This window comes from Curcuma longa, chromosome 14, assembly GCF_044706935.1.
Source record: "Curcuma longa cultivar G26 ecotype Majalengka, Jawa Barat chromosome 14, ITB_CL_G26_1.1, whole genome shotgun sequence".
NCBI lineage: Eukaryota > Viridiplantae > Streptophyta > Magnoliopsida > Zingiberales > Zingiberaceae > Curcuma > Curcuma longa.
The window spans coordinates 8,882,591-8,900,780 of record NC_133874.1 but is presented as its reverse complement, the minus strand read 5'-3'; the positions used below and the strand labels follow the sequence as shown (position 1 = coordinate 8,900,780).

The 18,190-nt window shown below is 37.2% G+C and overlaps 2 protein-coding genes and 2 non-coding genes across 5 annotated transcripts; 3 read left to right on the top strand and 1 right to left on the bottom strand.

Moving 5' to 3' along the window:
* Positions 1-124: 124 nt before the first annotated feature.
* Positions 125-4,437, top strand: LOC141844961 (B-box zinc finger protein 22-like). Of its 2 annotated transcripts, none has more exons than XM_074732951.1 (4): positions 125-565; positions 3,143-3,571; positions 3,684-3,980; positions 4,161-4,437. In XM_074732951.1, the coding sequence occupies exons 1-3, from the start codon at positions 356-358 to the stop codon at positions 3,966-3,968; spliced, it is 924 nt and encodes a 307-aa protein (XP_074589052.1). In that variant the 5' UTR covers positions 125-355; the 3' UTR covers positions 3,969-3,980; positions 4,161-4,437. The 2 variants fall into 2 exon arrangements, with proteins under 2 accessions (XP_074589052.1, XP_074589051.1); XM_074732950.1 differs by having other exon boundaries at positions 126-565; positions 4,084-4,437.
* Positions 4,438-4,592: 155 nt separating this feature from the next.
* LOC141844963 (aquaporin NIP1-1-like) lies at positions 4,593-6,695 on the bottom strand. The gene is made up of 5 exons (XM_074732952.1): positions 6,444-6,695; positions 5,489-5,710; positions 5,197-5,394; positions 4,985-5,046; positions 4,593-4,906 (listed from the first exon to the last, which is right to left on the bottom strand). The coding sequence occupies exons 1-5, from the start codon at positions 6,606-6,608 to the stop codon at positions 4,690-4,692; spliced, it is 864 nt and encodes a 287-aa protein (XP_074589053.1). The 5' UTR covers positions 6,609-6,695; the 3' UTR covers positions 4,593-4,689.
* A 6,411-nt stretch (positions 6,696-13,106) lies between these two features.
* Positions 13,107-13,179, top strand: TRNAA-AGC (transfer RNA alanine (anticodon AGC)). The gene has a single exon. It is a non-coding gene; the product is annotated as a tRNA-Ala (tRNA).
* A 960-nt stretch (positions 13,180-14,139) lies between these two features.
* Positions 14,140-14,212, top strand: TRNAA-AGC (transfer RNA alanine (anticodon AGC)). Its single transcript has one exon. It is a non-coding gene; the product is annotated as a tRNA-Ala (tRNA).
* Positions 14,213-18,190: the final 3,978 nt, after the last annotated feature.

Genomic DNA, 18,190 nt, shown 5'->3' with positions numbered 1-18,190 from the left:
GCGATGCTCCATGTTGCACGAGATCCTCTCTCTACGTCGCTGTCGGATCCAGGCCACCGGCCACGTCAACCGTGACGACGCGGTCGCCGCTTCGGCTCCTCCGCGGGTCGACCTGGAAGTCGGTGGCGTCTCGACCTTATCGCCTTCTCCGCCAATGGGAATTCGCAGAGCGGGATTAGGGTTTCTGTGTCGAGGGGCAATGGAACGTTTCCCCAGGCAGATATTTGTAGTCGCCGAGGTTGCAGCGCCAGCGCGACAGCTTCTGTAGAAATCCCTAATCTTTGCTCGTCTTTGTTGTCTGAAGTCTCTCGAGGGATCGCGAAGGTTCGGTGGATTGATCGGGGGGAGGGGAGGAATGAAGATCCAGTGTAATGCGTGCGGGGCGGCGGAGGCGGCGGTGCTCTGCTGCGCGGATGAGGCGGCGCTCTGCTGGGCCTGCGATGAGAGGGTGCACGCGGCCAACAAGCTCGCGGGCAAGCACCAGAGGGTGCCGCTGCTCTCCGATGGGGCCGGCGGAGGCGGCGCCTCTTCCTCCCGCGGCGTTCCCAAGTGCGACATCTGCCAGGTACCCTACCTTCTGCTGATTTATAGATATTTCTGTCTCTCGGCCATTCTTGCGCTTGGTTGGTATGTAGCTCGAGCCTTTAGGTTAAACTACTGGAGCTAAATTCCCACTTTTCTGCTGAAAATTTTGCAAGTATCCGGTTGAACTTCAAAGGCAATACTTCAGAGCTGTTCTACTCCTCTTAGCCTGCTCCACCACTGCACATGCTTAAGTCATCTAATCCATGTTCTTGATTCCGTATACAACTAATTCGATTGATGATGCCTACTCATTCGTGGAGGAATATCCCCTAGATCTATCCTCTTTAATTGACAAATTTGAAAGTGCTCATTTTGTGTCTTTGGATGCATTATGCCACATGAACATTCTACATACAACAGCAATAACAACCAAAGCCCTGATCCTATCAAGTGGGATCGGTTATATGGATCTTCCTACATCATTGGATTGGATCCTCTACTATATTTTCATTTATATTTAAATGAATTTTATCCTAATATCATTTATCCTTGGGATGTATTGTGATGAGACATGCCTTTCTATAATCTTGCTATCATGTGGATTTGCTTACCATGAATCACTCAAAACAATGTAGGCTTCTTTGTAACCTTGCTATCATGTGAATATGCCTATTATGAGCCACTTGCAGAACTCTGTTAGTTGCCTTATGCTATCCAGTTGAACTTAATCAGCTTAGTGGAAAAAGCACCATTTGTTTCTAGATGTGTTGTGCTCCTCTAGGTAAATTGAGGGTGGTTCACTGATACCCTTGACCTCTATTAGGGGTTCGCTCACTTGGATGGAAGCTATGTGAGAGCAGAGGTAAAATGATAAGTACATAAATGATGGAGCTACAAATATGTAACTTTATGAGTCTTTCCTTCGTCTGCCTTATATCTTCCATCTAATCAGATCATAACTTAAAAGTCATTCTCTAAAACTCTTGATCTTCCTTCATTGCAAGTAAGGAACATTCCTCATGTATCACACAAGCTTAATGCAAATACTAGGTTGTAAAAGTAGGCTGGAAAAGGTACATTCTTTTCCTATAGGATGACAAGAGAGACATCTTCAAGACTTCAACCTCATCTATGTGCACACTACCGTGAGTCTTAACCCTTATGAGTTGCTTTGCTTCATGTACAAATATTTATTTAATTAAGGATATCTGAAGGTGATCACATACATGTTTAATGATATATTTATTTTTCTACATTGATTGGTTAAGTTTATTAACTTAATGTATCCTGAGATAGGTAGTAATTTTTTATCCTTACATTTGTTTTATCAAAAATATATATATATAGATCACGTATTTAACTACTTACCGCATATGAACTGTGTTGTTTCACCCACATATTGCCTGCATATATATTTTAAAATTATAATTTTATCAAGATGCCAAATAAAATGGTTTCCCTTGGAATCAATCTATTGTCTACATGAAGGTGCCAACTAGGGCAATTGATAAAGGTGTTATGAAGTTGTTGTCAAGTTCTTTATTCAAGGCCTGTGTTCGTCAAAAAAGATTGTGAGATGGAGGTTCAAAAGCTTCCAATATATATCTTTCTAAAAAAAATTATTAATTACACATATTACTCAGAACCATTTAGAGAATCTTCAATCTGTTAAGGTTTTTTTAGTGATCCTTAGAAGAGAACCCTATGATAAGTTGTATAGAAATGAAATGTAAGGTTGAGTTTTATATAATATTGAAGCTTAATTCTATGTTGTTTTTCTCTTTTGAAGTCTGAAAAATGGAGAAAGTCATATTAGATGCAGTGATTAGATGATGGGAAGAAGTGCAACAAAATATTCTTTGTAAGTGCAGAATATGTTTTGATTGGAAGCCCGATATTTTCCCCCTAAAATAAGGGAACTCAAACTGATCACATGATGCAGGATTAAAAAACACACCATGATAAGAACTCAAACTCTTCTAGAGGAAAATATTAGTAACTAAAAGATGAATATTACATGAGATTCTAATTCCTTCTACAGATCTCAAACTCAAAATAAGATCAAGTTGTTTTTAGAAGGCCTAACTTATCTCTAAAATTATAACACACTTTTAAAATGGTCTAATTTATCTCTAAAAAATATAATAAACTTTTAGTAACTCTTAAAAATTAAAAACATAGAGTTTTTAAAAAACTTAAAAATTTCTATTGATGCTCAATTTTGTAACTGTGTTACTATGGAGAGTAGTAATAGCTAGAGTTGAAGTTGGCAAGTCCCAATTCTCCCTTAAATGTATTCCATATTTCCGTTTGCGAGAAACATGGAATATTTTTAGGGGAGGGGGAAAAAATAGTGGGCATCATTTAGTTTTAAAGTTTTGGGTACTAAGTGATCTAGATCTGGAGTACTACTTTCTGTCATAGGTAGGAGTTCAAATTCACATATTATTGGGAGAAGATTAACCTTGTCACTCCCGCTTCGCCTGAACGGAAAATTGTTTCACGTTGAATGTCAATGTGTTTAGTTATTGCTTTCTTTATATGTTCTCTTTCTGTATTCATTCTTGTTTTTCTCTTTGAACCCTGAACACTTCTTACTAAGCTTATGTCTTTCCAGGAAGCTTCTGGTTACTTCTTTTGCTTGGAAGACCGAGCCTTGCTTTGCAGGAAATGTGATGTTGCCGTACACACAGCAAACCCATATGTCTCTGCTCACCAGAGATTCTTACTGACAGGGGTGCGAGTAGGCCTCGACCACACTGAACCAGCTGCTTCTCCTCTTGCTGGCTCACAGTTGCATGTTTCAGGAAGATCTGTAGAGCCACAATCCAAACAACTGCCCAGTATTAGTAATCCCATGTCGTCCCTTGACACTAATGGAGTTGTATCCAGCCAAATGCACGAGGATGGAGGTTTAGTGGCAAGTAAAACCCCAATCTCAGGATTTAACATGGCTGGGAGCATATTGGATTGGCCTTTAGATGAGTTCTTTGGCTTCTCTGAATTTAACCAAAATTTTGGTTTCACTGAGCAATATTCTTCGAAGGTAGGCCCTGCGAAGGCGCATAAAGAATAATGTTTTCAGATCTCATTCTTGTACTCTAGGAGATAGGCATTTTCATTTTCTTATGTGCTGATGAACATTGTTTGTTTGACAGGCTGACAGTGGAAAGATAGGAAGCTCTGAAGGGTCATCACTTCATCACATCACTGATGATGATGTGGATGCCGGCGAATGTTTAGGCCAACTGGTGCCTGAGATCCCATGGAGAGTTCCCGAAATTCCTTCTCCGCCGACCGCATCAGGTCTCGGCTGGCAAAGTATCCCACATTATTCAGTATCTGATGCTGTTTTTGTACCCGACATATCCACTTCCCATGATCCTACCTATTTCACTCAAATGCCTGCTAAGAGTCATCATCGTCATCGACAACGAAGATAATGAGACTCAGAGGTAATGCAGATAAGTTTGAAACTGGCTTGATAATGTAAAAGACACGTTGCTGAAGTTATATAATTCAGTTTCTTAGCTTACCCATCTATGTTTCTGGTCCCAGAAGTCAATATATATTTGAAATTGAAGTTGCAGAAGAGCATTAGGCCTCTCTATCTCTGGTTTTGGTTTTGTGGACAGCTTCATTGGCTTGCCCGCGCCTGTGCTAGAGGCTCGAGGACGAACTATGCCCGGAAAAAAACATCCACTGTCCGAAGTGAATTTTGATAGATTGTGCTTGCCTAATCCATCCATGAACAGGGAGTTATACATGAGACAGGAGTCTTCAACACATATGTTACATTTGAAAAGCAAATTAAGGCAAATGTTTTAGTATGTTGTTCCTGTAACAACCACCACTAGCATTCTATTGACTAGAGGGTTGGTTCAGTCAGTTGAAGCATTACAGTTAACTGAAGAGTCGATTAAGTGCAAAGGTTTAATGCCTTTGTTTAAGTTTAACAATAAAGTTCTCCACTGAACTCATTAGGAGTGTAAGCAAGCATTAGAATTAATTTTAATCACATTCATTCTCAAAAACTCAAGGAGAATTGTTACTTAGAGGGATCAATATACTTCACTAATTACTCTATTCATACTTTATTTCTATTTGACACTAGGAAACACACAGGGATAGACTAGTTTTTCATGTTGCCCTTGGCAAGTTGGATCAAGTGGAGTTGCTCCTTTTGCTCTTGAGGAAAGACCCACTCTGAGTGATCTCGCGAAGGGGCTTGTTGGTGAACCGGATGAGATTGTATGCCCATGCCCCAGCTATAGTTCCGCAAACCGGTCCGACGATGTAGACCCAGATCCCCGTCCACCGGTTTGCCACGATCGCCGGCCCAAGGGTCCTTGCCGGATTCATCGATGCCCCCGATATAGGACTGTGAACAAGATAGCCAGCCACACTTTGTAAATTTTCATATCTTTTTAACAACTTGATGCATACAGACGTTACTTACCCGGCAATGAGAACATTTAATAAGATTGTAGCACCAACTGCAAGACCTGCCAATTCTCCAATCTGAACACCAGAGATGATGATTTAAGAACAATAATTTGACCGAATCAAAATGACATGGTAATGAAAGCTACTTTGGCTGTCTGATAGTGATCGATGATACTGTTACTTAATTGTATCATTTTGACTCGAGAGTTGAAGCATCACACTTACTGCTCTGTTGTCAGTTGCCACTCCGGAGATGACAAACATCAGGTAGAATGAGATGATGAACTCAAGCACAAGAGACTGCACGTCGGAGCCCGTCGGTATCGTCCCCGGGAAGTGTTCATGCCGCCCCCCGAACATCAGACGCAGCGTTCCACTTGCAAGAGTTGCCCCCAGAAGCTGAGCAACTACATAAGCCGGCACCTGAATTGATTCAATGATAGAAGAAAGTAAGATACTTGAACATGAAGATGGATTGATATATCCTGCTATGTCTGGTATGGTTGAAGTAGGAGACCTGTTTCCATGGGAACCTCCTGCATGTGGCAAAGGCAATGGTGACGGCAGGATTCAGGTGGGCGCCGGAGATGTGACCGACGGAGTAGACCATGACCATGACGGCGAGTCCCCACACAACACATATGCCAGGGAAGGTGATCATTCCCTTGCTTAGGTTAACGGTGACCGAAGCACAGCCCGCGAATATGAGGAAGTAGGTTCCGAAAATTTCAGCAATCACCTATGAGAATTTTGCCAAACAAACAAACACACTTGTTTAGAGTTGCTCAAATGCATTGTTCACTTCAAAGAAGGTCAGTAGACTTGGTTCTTCCATTCAAGTCCTCTGATAATCCCAAAACTCATTCTACAACAACAATAATGACAGTTTGATCACCAGCCGAGTTAATGTCCATAATTGATACTTCAAGCAGTGAAACTGTGTTTGAAGCTGGAATGTGATTTTCATTGGGAAAAAAGGAAAATCAAGGCTTTTAATGTCATCTTAGTGTATTAATCATTGTGGTCCTGCTAATTACTATACAGTTTATATAATAATGATGGAGTAGTTTGCCATCTGTTTCTTGTAAGAATTGCTTCCACTCCTCTACTTGATGTGGGAGACCACAGTGGGAAAGTTTTAATCTGCCAATCCTCTTGAATACCAACCAAGAGTCAACTTTGAAAAAAAAAAATGCAATCTATCTCTAAAACCAATTCTTGATTTTTGTATCATTTCAATGCTTCAGTCGTTTACTAGTCAAACACAAGATAATCAAAGCAAAGAAACAGAAGATTTAGACAAGTTACAGAAGAGGAACAAGTTGTTTCAAACTTGTTCTCCACCTCTTGTGCCCTCATGATCCTGTCTCAAGAACAATAGTAGCTCAAGATGAAATAAAACATGATTTCTTTTTCCCAAACAGCAATTAAGAGAAGAGAAGAGGAGAGGAGAAGCATGGAGAAAGCATCACCTTCTGCAAGAAGGGAACAGACAAGGAGAGGCCACAGCCTCTGTCAGTGTCAGGGGAGCTCCCATATCCGTGCTCAGGAGGAGAACTATCATCTCTCCCATTAACGCCACCTCCCTCTTCCATGTGCCTCTCTTGCCTTGCACCATTCTCCCCTTCCCTCGCCATGTTTTTGTCTCAGTCTCTTCTTCTCACCAAAAGCTTCAGGCGAAGAAGAAAGAGAGTTGTCAGAACTACTCCGAGTTGCAAGCACAAGGCTGCTATTTATTGGCAACTCACAGCTGTGGAACTCTTATCAGTCTAAAGACTCCATGATCGTCATTTTCTTCTCTTTGGTATTAAATTCCATTAATGGGCCTGAATTGACCATTTTCTGGTTTTGAAAATAAATTTAAAACTCACAAACTGTAGAGGGGTGTGAGCTAGGTCATTTATTTGAGAGAACCAATATCGAGAGAGCATTAAAAGCCACTTGGAAGTTCCAACGACCTGCAATTACTTCACATTAACAATCTGCCATGTTCAAGGAGGGTGATAAACTTGAAAACACAGGCAGGGGGCTAACCATAAGACAAGAAGAAGAGTACACATTGTGATGACGTCAACATCTCATCACCAACTTTTTAATCTTTTTAAGGGTGTTTTATCTTTTATTTTTGTTATAGGGCACTAAATTCAACTGAAAAAACACTTAATATCCTTTAAATTTAACCCTAGTATTTGATTAAAATTGAACCAAATTAATAAAAATCAAATTGAATTAATTTTTTTTAACTAATTAAATTGACTGAATTTTTAAATAAAAATCAAATAAATCGAACCGATCAAATATCAATTAATTCAGTTTTCGATCGAATTAATTGAAATAATTGAATTTTTTAAATATTAAAAAAAATTATTAATTAATTAAGGATTTATAAGTTTACTAATTTAGAAATTTATAAATTATTTTTTTTATTTTGAATAATTTGATTTATTCAATTTAATCGAATAAGGAATTTTAAAATTGAAACTGAATCGAATTCATCGAATTAACTAATTTTTTTAGAAAAAATAATCAAATTAAACTTTTAAATAATCAATTTGAATTTTTAAGTTTAATTAAATTTGATAGTTTATTCAGTTTAATTAAATTTTTGCTTACCTCAAACTAAGTCGTTAATTCATCTATTAAAAAAGAAAAAATAATTAAAAGGACATATTTTCACACCTTAAATTTAAATATTATTATAACATATAGTAATTTTATTTAAAATTATTATAATAACATTAAAATAAATTTGATTAAGTTAGAGCCATTTTGACGGAGTTGGATTAACTTTGATAAATTAAAAACCTTCTCCATGGGTTAAAGTTGATGTGATTAATTAGTTTAGTAAACTCAAACTTATAAAATTATTTTTGAAACTCCTTGACTCTTTAAAAGTAGCATGACTCATTGAGATCTAGTGTCCAAGAAATAGGTGAGGTTTATTTTAAAATGATATCCAATTTTACAATTAATCCAACCAACAAAATTGTCTTTTCTTGTTGGATTTCATCATATCTCCTTGAAAACATAGAAGATCTAGAATCCCTTGAAGAGAAAAAAATATATAAATTTGTCCAATCAAGATAAACGGGTATCTACAAGAAATTCTCAATCTTAGAAACGCGTTCAGATTGCAAATCCACACCAAACTTTTCTTTTCTTGCTCTTAATTTGTCATCATCCAACAAATTGTGGAATAAACTACTAATTGACCAAGCCCTCCCACTCATTTCCACTCACGTACGCTGTTCACGTTTTCTGATCTTTTCCAATGGATGAAATTAAAACTTCTACCAGATTGTTAACTCAGCACGAACGATGGAATAATGACTCAGCTACCACCCTACTCGATCGATCGATCGCACGGGATGCCTGTGCTGTGAATAAACTCGATCGATCGAAGTTAATGGAGGAGAGACGACGAAGTGATCAGTAATGAATGGCCGGCCGTCGCCTAGCTAGTTTTTACACCTAATAATTGGGCGTATTCATTGCGGCGCCATGTTGCGGTTGAGCTCAGCGTTTGCATGCATCCATCGCAACTGCTCTAGCTGCCGCCATTAACTCCGGCCCTGAACTGCAGGCAGCTAGCTAGCTAGCAGCAGCGTTCCAAAAACATGCATGGTGTTAGAATTAATCTTTAGTGTCAATTCAGATTGAGTTGGACTCAACTCAAGTCAACTCAGATTGTGTGAGACTCAAGTTGGACTCAAGTCACACAAGCCAAATTCGAATTTGATTAAAAAAGGTTATCATGCATGAGATGCATGATCATTAAAAGGCTGCATGATCTTCCTTAAAAGAAGAGAAAGATTATCATGCATGAGATGCATGATCTTCATTAAAAGAGGAGAAAGATCTTCATGCATGAGATGCATGAGAATTAATAAAGTATTAATTTCGTGGATCACTAAAAGTTAAGAAAACCCTTCATCCTTCATATCTCATGGTGGGATATAAAAAGGGGTGAGAGACTCTTGATGAAGGGGTTGTTGGATGCTCTTGCTCTTGCTCTTCTTCTCTTCTTCCACTTTGGCCGAACCTATTCTTGTGGCTAGCACCACAGTTTGGTTCTTCTCCATCTCAGTGTTCGTGTGGATACCGTGGAGGCGCGAACACACTGATCGTGCTGAGATCCGACGACCTTGAAGGCAAAGAGTTGCTGTCGGGATTGCGAAGGGCACGCATCGAAGGTAAACTCGATTCTAGTAGGTAGAATCGTCAAACGAGTATGTTTTTCGCATGGATCTTCTGGAGGGATCCTGTTTTCCGCTGCGTTATATGCGATTTAATCGGTTTTTCGCGCATATAGATCCCTACACATGACCCTATTGGATCCTCCCGCCGACAACGTGCGCCGTTTCTTTAACGGTGCAGCTAGCGTTGAATTAATCGGTCGGTGCTTCTGGTTTGACTGAATTACAGGGAGCTGTTCACGCAGTAATCTCGCTAGTGGCTCCAAGGCACGAACTCTGCGTATTCTTTTGACTGCCCATCGTTCGTCTACACTGGAGAAAAAAAAAAGTCAGTGGGTGTCTGTATATGCTTTAGTTCGCAGTGCTTAATGTCATTAGCTTTTAGGTCAAACATTCAGTTGGTAGGTGAACTCAACTTTGGATTCAGTTTTTCTTGGAGAGGCACTTTCATTTGGCATGCGAAGAAAGACGAAGATCATCTGCTTCATGCTTGTCTTTTATCTTTTTCTTTCGTTCACATTCAGTTATGGCAGCTGTGTTTTTCAGATTGTCTTGGTATGATCTTTGTTAAAAGTTAGAAAATTATACTTGAATACATAAATTTTGTAATTAACATATATAATCATGTAATATGAAATTGTCAAAATAAATCATTTTACTACAATTCCAGTTCGATCTTTTCCTAAAAAGTTATTCAAGAGCTCATCACCTTCCAATAAAGTAGTATGCATTTGATATATGTCATACTAATTTATATGCATAAATTTTAAATTCCTTATGGATAAATGACAATAGTTTACATCCTAAATAAGATGAACAAGTTAGAAATACCTAGATAGATATGCATAATCGAAAGGTAAAGACTATCAAAATAAAAATGCCAATGGACATCCAAAGACAAGATAAAGAGGAATGTCGATGGATAAATAGAAAGGTATAAAGCACGATTTATCGCTAAAGGCTACAAGTAAAAATAAAAAATTAATTATGATCAGGTGTTTGTTTTAGTTGCTCGATGGAGATAATTCACTTGTTGATATCTCTTATTATCCAAATCATTAGAAGATTTATTAGTTGGATGTTGAATTTTCCTTTCTTGATGGTTATCTTAATAAGGATGTTTACATTGAGCAACATATGGGATATGTTGTTAAAGGACATGAAGATAAGAAACTTTTTAAGATGCACTCACGAGTATGCACTCTATATGAAAAAAAGAAGATTAAAATTTCTTATTTGTTTGTATTTATATGGATGATCTCATTTTAACAAAATAATCAAAAAATATTTGAAGAATTCAAGATGGTTATGGGTCATGAATTTGAGATGAATGGATTTGGATGATCTCATTTTTAAGCAAATAATCAAAAAATATTTAAAGAATTCAAGATGGTTATGTGTCATGCATTTGAGATGAATGGCATTGGACTCATGACTTATTTCTTGGGAATCTAAGCAAAACAAATGGAGGATAAAACTTTCATTTTAATTTGAAAGAAAGATAAGAAAGAGGTTCTTTAAAAAGTTCAACATGCTTAATTACAAATCAATCAATACCCCTATGCAACTTGGAGCACAACTATCCAAAGTGAAGAAAGGAGAAGAAAAAATTGATCTAACTATATTCAAAAGTCTTATTGAGGGCTTAAGATGCTTGACTTGTACAAGATCTAATATTTTATTTATAATTAGAATTGTGAGTTGATTTATTGAGAATCCAACTAAGTCTCATATGTTGGCAGCTAAGAAGATACTTTGTTATATTAAAGGTAGTACACTTGATTATGACATTCTTTATTCAACCTCTAATATATAACTACAACTTAATGAGCTATTGTGATAACAATTTTGAGGGAGATCTTGATGACAGAAAAAATACAATTGATTTCATATTCTTTTTGAGAAATAATATAATTTAATTTCATAGAGTTCAAAAAAATAAGTTATTGTGATACTTTCAAATTGTTCATGAACACAACAGGCACATTGACACACAATATCATTTTATTCGAGAATGCATTGAAAAAAAAATTAAACTAGAGTATGTGAAGACCTTAATCAAGTTGCTAATATTTTTACAAAGCCACTCAAGTTTGATGATTTTTAGAGATTGAGGTTCATACTTGGAGTTAGAAAGATTCAAGTTTAGATGGAAGTGTTAGAAGTTGAAAAATTAAACGTCAATATATGAATCATAGTAAATACTTCATGTACATTAACCAAGGGATACATAAATTTTTATAATTCATGTAATTAATGAATTGAGGTGAAATTGTCAAAATGAGTTAAGCTATTTCAGAAAGCTACTATCTCCTAACAATCTTTTGATTTATATTGCTAATTATAAATATTAATTAGTAAATAACTTTTATACATGGTCATAAGTCAAACTTAAATTTAGTATGATCGAAGTTAATGCTTCAAGTTATGGGCTAGAGTGGGCCTGAAAATGGGCTTGGCCCACTTGTGCTTTTCTCCTTCTCTTTAATAGGAATGATCATTTGATCCACCGAGAAAATTTTAGCATCTTTTCACATTTAGAGGGTTTATTATTGGACAAAAATTCAAAGGAGATTCCTTTTTTAAAAAAAATCATCAAAGTATGCACCATTTTATTCTATCATAAAAAGGTGCCCTTATATTTTTTTTTTGATATATAAAATGTTTAATATATCATTTTAAACCCTCTTAAACCTATGTTCACTCAATTACTCATTCAAAATAATAATAATTATTAATAATAAAATCAAATAGATCCTTGTTTGCTTACGCCTTATACGATCAATGAAGGGGCATTCTAATATTACTAGAACTCATTTAATTCCTATGAACTAGCAATGCAACTTCATATTTCTTTCTTTTCTTTTCTTCAATTATCTACTCTATCATTCTTTTTAAAGTATTTTTACCTTTGTTTTCTACACTTGTATGTATATATTTTGAAGACATTGCTCATTTAAAAGCATTTTTATACTTTATAAATTTTGAAAAACATTCTCAAGACCCTAGAGGGTTTAAGGAACTCATAAGCGAGTAAATTTATGGATTTAGAGTAATTTTATCCTAAATTATTACTTGGTTCTAAATTCAAGTTCTTTGACCCTTTGGAGTTGAAATTTACATTCTTTCTAATTATTTTAGAGCATTTTAGGACCATAAAACAATTTTGAACAAGCCACAATATTGCCCAAGTTACAAATATATATATGATCTCTTTATTATTATGAAAAATCTAATAACATGCCTTTAATTTTGTCAGTGCTAATAGCTTTAAATTCATCACAAACATCATGTTAATTCCCACAAGTGGTTTTAGAAAGAAGCTTTAGTGGAATGGTATTGTGTTTGAAAGATAGGATTATATATCCTAGTCAATCTCAAAGTTGATATGTTGCATTATTGCCAAGACTATCATTTGTTTTGATTTGATTTGTAAAGTTCCACTTGCACACTATCCATTTGGTTGCACCACTACTAAGATTAACATTTACTAGAAAAACTTGTTCAAGTACATTATCTTCCTCAAGTGTTAGGTCAAATGCAAGTTGTAGATTTGGTGAAGGAATTTATGTTCTAGAAAAATAATGATGTAGAGAATAATTTTGATCTATATTTAAGGTGGAACTCTATAATTGTGATATAAGTGTAGGAAGAAAATTTTTAACTATATATAACTTTGACTTATGTGAAATTTAATTTTCAAAATTGTCATATGGCTCAGACTTACTTAAACTCAAAATAGTAAATTTTACATGTTCAAAGAGTCTTTTAAATTTATATGATTGTTTAATTATGAATTCAGAATAGTTAAGAGCAATATAACAATAGTTTTATCAAAATTCATTAGAAGTAGAGTGATTTATACATTGCATTTTCATTTTTTGCTTTCATATTTTATTGTTTTAAATTAAAATAAAATATTAATAAAATTAAATTCATGGGGATGTAGCTCAGATGGTAGAGCGCTCGCTTAGCATGCGAGAGGTATGGGGATCGATACCCCACTTCTCCATTTTTATTTTATTTTATTTCTAAAAATATTGATAATTGTTTGTGTTGATATGAAAAAGAAAATCATAGAATTCACATGACTTAGTGATATTTGTTTCTATTTTAGAGAATATATAATAGTTTTGTTGACATGACCTTAAATTGCTCAAAAATAATTTTTTTTAAAAAAAATATGGATCTCAACTCCAAAGAATATAGTGAATTCCCTTTACAATGTTTATTTCTAGGGTACATTAAACTTTTCGATTCAAAAACATTATTTATGAATTTAGGGTAGCTTAGAGTCATGTCATAGTTTTATAACTATTACATGATCATAATCCACTATAAATTGAAAAAGAAAGGCATACATCAACTCTAAAGGGCCTAGTGAATAATACATTGTAATCTTTGTTTTTTAATTTTAAAACAATATATTTGAAATGATTCTAAATTGCTAGGAACTCATACAAAGACTCTAGAGGTAGTATTTGTTTTGAATTTAGAGCCATTTAAATTCCTATAATATATATAGTTTTGTTGAAAATTATTATATGGCCTTAAATTCCTATAAACACACACCAAAGAATAGGAGAGCTGGAGAATAGGGCAAATACCATAGAGATATTGGTAAATGAAGAACTAAGAAATATTGGTTCCATAATTCTTTCAGTCCGATTAATTCTGAAGGTGAATATTTTTTTTAATTTATTCATGGAGTAAATCCAAAAGCACGGGAGCATACTAGTTCAACGATCGATGACTTCACATCATTAATAAAATTAAATTTATGGGGATGTAGGATTTAGGGTTTGGTGTCCTTTCCAGTTAAGAATTAGGGCTTCACAATCACTAGCTAATATGTTTTTCTCTCATGTCTTTCTTCGTTCATGATTTGGTTCAATATTATGGTGTCCTATGCGTAGAGGAACCCTTTTTTATGTAAAAAACTTAATATTCATTTTTTTATAAAAAAAAATATGGGGATGTAGCTCAGATGGTAGAGCGCTCGCTTAGCATGCGAGAGGTATGGGGATCGATACCCCACTTCTCCAATTTTATTTTATTTTAAAAAAATATTGATAATTGTTTGGGTTGATATGAAAAAGGAAATACTTTACATGACTTAGTGATATTTGTTTCTATTTTAGAGAATACCCCACTTCTTCAATTTTATTTTATTTTTAAAAAATATTAATAATTGTTTGGGTTGATATGAAAAAGGAAATATTTTACATGACTTAGTGATATTTGTTTCTATTTTAGAGAATATATAATAGTTTTGTTGACATGACCTTAAATTGCTCTAAAATAAATTTTTAAAATATATATATATAGATCTCAACTCCAAAGAATATAGTGAATTCCCTTTACAATGTTCATTTCTAGGGTACAAGAAACTTTTCGATTCAAAAACATTATTTATGAATTTAGGGTAGCTTAGAGTCATGTCATAATTTTATAACTATTACATGATCATAATCCCATAAATCAAAAAGAAAGGCATACATCAACTCTAAAGGGCCTAGTGAATAATACAGTGTAATGTTTGTTTTTTAATTTTAAAACAATATAGACCCATATAATAGTTTATTTGAAATGATTCTAAATTGTTAGGAACTCATACATAGACTCTTGAATTTAGAGCCATTTAAATTCATATAATAGTTTTGTTGAAAATTATTATATGATTTTAAACTACTCTAAATTTATATATATACACTTCAGTAAAAAGTCAAATTTATTATCTCAGTGACCTTACATTATCTATGAAGAAGTAATAAATCAAAAAATTATACACACACCAAAGAATAGGAGAGCTAAAGAAGAGCACAAATACCATAGAGATATTGGTAAATGAAGAACTATTGGTTCCATAATTGTTTCGGTCTATTAACCTTAGAGGTGAATGATCTTTTCTTTGATTTATTCATCGAGTAAATTCAAACGTACGGGACAACTCAACATCACTAGTAGTTCAACGATTGGTGACTTCGCATTATTCAAAGGTTGAATATGCCAATTGGATCGATAGACCAAAAGAGGTTGAGTCAAACTAGAAGTTGGACTGACAGAGCAACTGTACACTCAAAATCTAGCTAGCGACGTCGAAGCAGCGGCAACCGACGCCACTGCATGCGTCTCCTTCCAAGCTGCCGCCTCGCGACCCAGGCCGGCGAAGACTTGGAACAAACCGAGCGCAAAGCAGCGCACGAAGATGCGAGGAAATTCAAGAATATTTTCGATCGTCAATCAAGAACGTCACTGGCTTTGACTTTCGGTGGATTCTGTTTTTATTTTTCAAACGAGCATGTGTTGCAATGCCGATAGCCAGCTAGCTAGCTGTAGACCAGTCGGCTAGGAAGAACGGCAGGTAATCGAGGCCGCCGCCTTCCGCTCTATAAGTCCACCGACGAATTCCTTCCCCTGCTTCCCCACACGCACCGCCAACACCTCTCCTCCGCCATGGACTCCTCCAGAAAAGCGTCCGCTACTCGCGTCCTCCTCCTCGTCTTCGTCTTCATCTCTTGCATCCCATCTTTGCATTCGAGAAAGCTACTCAGTGAGCCGCAGGGGAAGAGCAGTACCTTGGCTTTGGTCCTGGCCATGCTCCCCAGGGCCAGCGTTCCTCCATCTGCCCCTGGAGAAGGCGGCAACGGAGTGGGTACTGGAGCCGGCAGTCCTCGCCACGGGGACGGTGAGAGGTTGCTGGGGTCGGTCCCCAGCCCGGGGATCGGCCATTAATTTGCCTGCGCAGATTCACTGCGCTCTATTGCATTGCTTGCTTCTTGATATCATTCTGTTTTGTTTGAGAGATTTTAGGAGATGATTGAGAATTAATTACATGTATAGATCAATCGGTGACCTCTCTTATTTGTTTGGTCACCCTCAAACATGTATGTATCGATAGATTTCTCTTCTAGGAATATGATGGTATATAATTATTAGTTAAACCTGAATCTTATAATTTTATTTTGTATAAATTCAGTTTATTAAACTTCTTAAGGTTAAGTTTGAGATCTAAAATTAAAACCAGTTGACTTAAGTTTATTTAAACTTAAGCTTGAAAGTAGACATAGAAGTTTGTCTACTTTATTTGGTATTGTGGAAGCATCATGGTTCTTGCAAAATCAACTACTGGTCATGATGTCTATCCGTTGCGACCTTAGGCTTATACCGGATCTTTATTGGTGTGACATGACAAAGTGGGGTAATAATCAATCCGACCTGACGAGTCAATAGGTCAAGGGTCAAACCATATTTGAAATCGCAATAACATTCGGCTCGACCCTAGTTACTTAATCCAGCTTCACTCGGTCCAGCCCAAAGAGCCCTCACCTAGCTCGGTCACTAAGCTTTACTCTCAGATGGTTCGACTTCGCCACGTTCCCGATGAGTGCAACTTTGTCGTTCCGACCACTCGGCCATACATCTCGGCCACTCGGCCATATGTTCATATGTCTCGGATACTTGACTGTGCGTTTGATCAACTCGGCTATACATTCAATCTTCCCCACCACTCGACCTCGTTCTCGTCCTCGATCAGCTCGGCCATTTGTTCTCAGCCTCGATTAGCTCGGTCACTTGTTCTCGGCCTCGATCAGCTCGGCCATTTGTTCTTGGCCTCGATCAGTTCGCCCCCTCATTCTCGACCTCGATTGACAACTCGTTCTCGGCCTCTATCAGCTCGCCCACTCGTTCTCGGCCTTGATCAGCTTGACCACTCATTCTCGACCTCTATCAGCTCGGCCACTCGTTCTCGGCCTCTATCAACTCAGTCTTGATCAGTTTGACCACTCATTCTCGGCCTCTATCAGCTCAGCCACTCGTTCTCGGCCTCTATCAGCTCAGCCTTGATCAGCTTGACCACTCATTCTCGACCTCTATCAGCTCAGCCACTCGTTCTCGGCCTCTATTAGCTCAGCCTCGATCAGCTCGGCCACTCAATCTCAGTCTCTCTCGGCCACCCCCAGCATTAAAGGACAACGAAGTGTGCAAACTCTATTAAAGGATTAGGGCGGTTACTAGGTTATCAGACCTGGTCCCTAGATCCTTCTCAGCTGCCTCTGTTCACAGTTAATAGACAAGAACAATCCGCACGATCGAGTTGTCGGACGATTACGAGATTGGCAGACTCAGTCCCCCAGATATTGTATTACATGCTCACTTGTCAGCAATTCGCATAATCTATCTCCTCAGATACCATCACAATTTGACCCCTTGGCAACAGAAATGTTCCCTCTGGTTAGTATATAAACCCTCCATAGGTATGAAGAAATTAAAGAGCTCTCTTTTGATTTCCATTCAACTTTGTATATTGCTTTCTCTTTTTCTTCATTTTCCTTTGTTGATTTGAATGTTAAAGTGACCTGTTGGAAATCCTTGATGCTTCGTTAATCCCTTTGCTCAGTTCTTTCTCCTCAGGTTCTATCACCGGCAAGATCAATAAAGATTGAGGTGACATATTCTTGAATGGTGGTGACTTGGTGGCTTGACTGTCTGCGACATCTAGCCGGAACAATCCCCATCGACTTAACGCTGCCCTCGCTTTCCCTAACACGACGTGCTCATCGACGACGCCCGTCTCCACTCTCCACCATGTTCGATCACTTCCATCAAGCAAGCTCACCACCCGCCCGCATCGCCCGCCACATGCTCGACCAATTGTCTCACCGAACATCGCATTAAATCCCATCCTCCACCGCCCGCCCGATGACTCGACCGCCACTGCCCACGCCAAGTACCCAAACCACGTTAACGCTGCAGCCTAAAGCACCGACCACTCCTCTCCCCCTTTCAAACTCCTCCTCATCCCGTGGCTCATAAAGATCAATTTATTTTACTTTATTTGAAAGAAAGGCAGGATGAAGAATCTGAGGGAAGACAGTTAATGGCGTCCGACATTGATGATTGAAGGCCACAACTCGGGGACAAAAACGGCGCCATGTCGGACGACAAGCGATTATTAGATTTGACAAACCAAATCAGAAAAGAAGGTAAATGAATCGAGCAAGAAGGTTCCACCAGTGGTC

What these genes read in the sequence shown, in the direction of transcription:
- LOC141844961 (XM_074732951.1), top strand. Translation starts at nt 356, where the DNA reads ATGAAGATCCAGTGTAATGCGTGCGGGGCGGCGGAGGCGGCGGTGCTC. An exon ending in CCAAGTGCGACATCTGCCAG is followed by an intron (nt 566 to 3,142) that starts GTACCCTACCTT and finishes ATGTCTTTCCAG; the next exon opens with GAAGCTTCTGGTTACTTCTT. An exon ending in CTGAGCAATATTCTTCGAAG is followed by an intron (nt 3,572 to 3,683) that starts GTAGGCCCTGCG and finishes TTTGTTTGACAG; the next exon opens with GCTGACAGTGGAAAGATAGG.
- LOC141844963 (XM_074732952.1), bottom strand. Translation starts at nt 6,608, where the DNA reads ATGGCGAGGGAAGGGGAGAATGGTGCAAGGCAAGAGAGGCACATGGAA. An exon ending in TGGCAACTGACAACAGAGCA is followed by an intron (nt 5,047 to 5,196) that starts GTAAGTGTGATG and finishes TCTGGTGTTCAG; the next exon opens with ATTGGAGAATTGGCAGGTCT. An exon ending in TTAAATGTTCTCATTGCCGG is followed by an intron (nt 4,907 to 4,984) that starts GTAAGTAACGTC and finishes TCTTGTTCACAG; the next exon opens with TCCTATATCGGGGGCATCGA.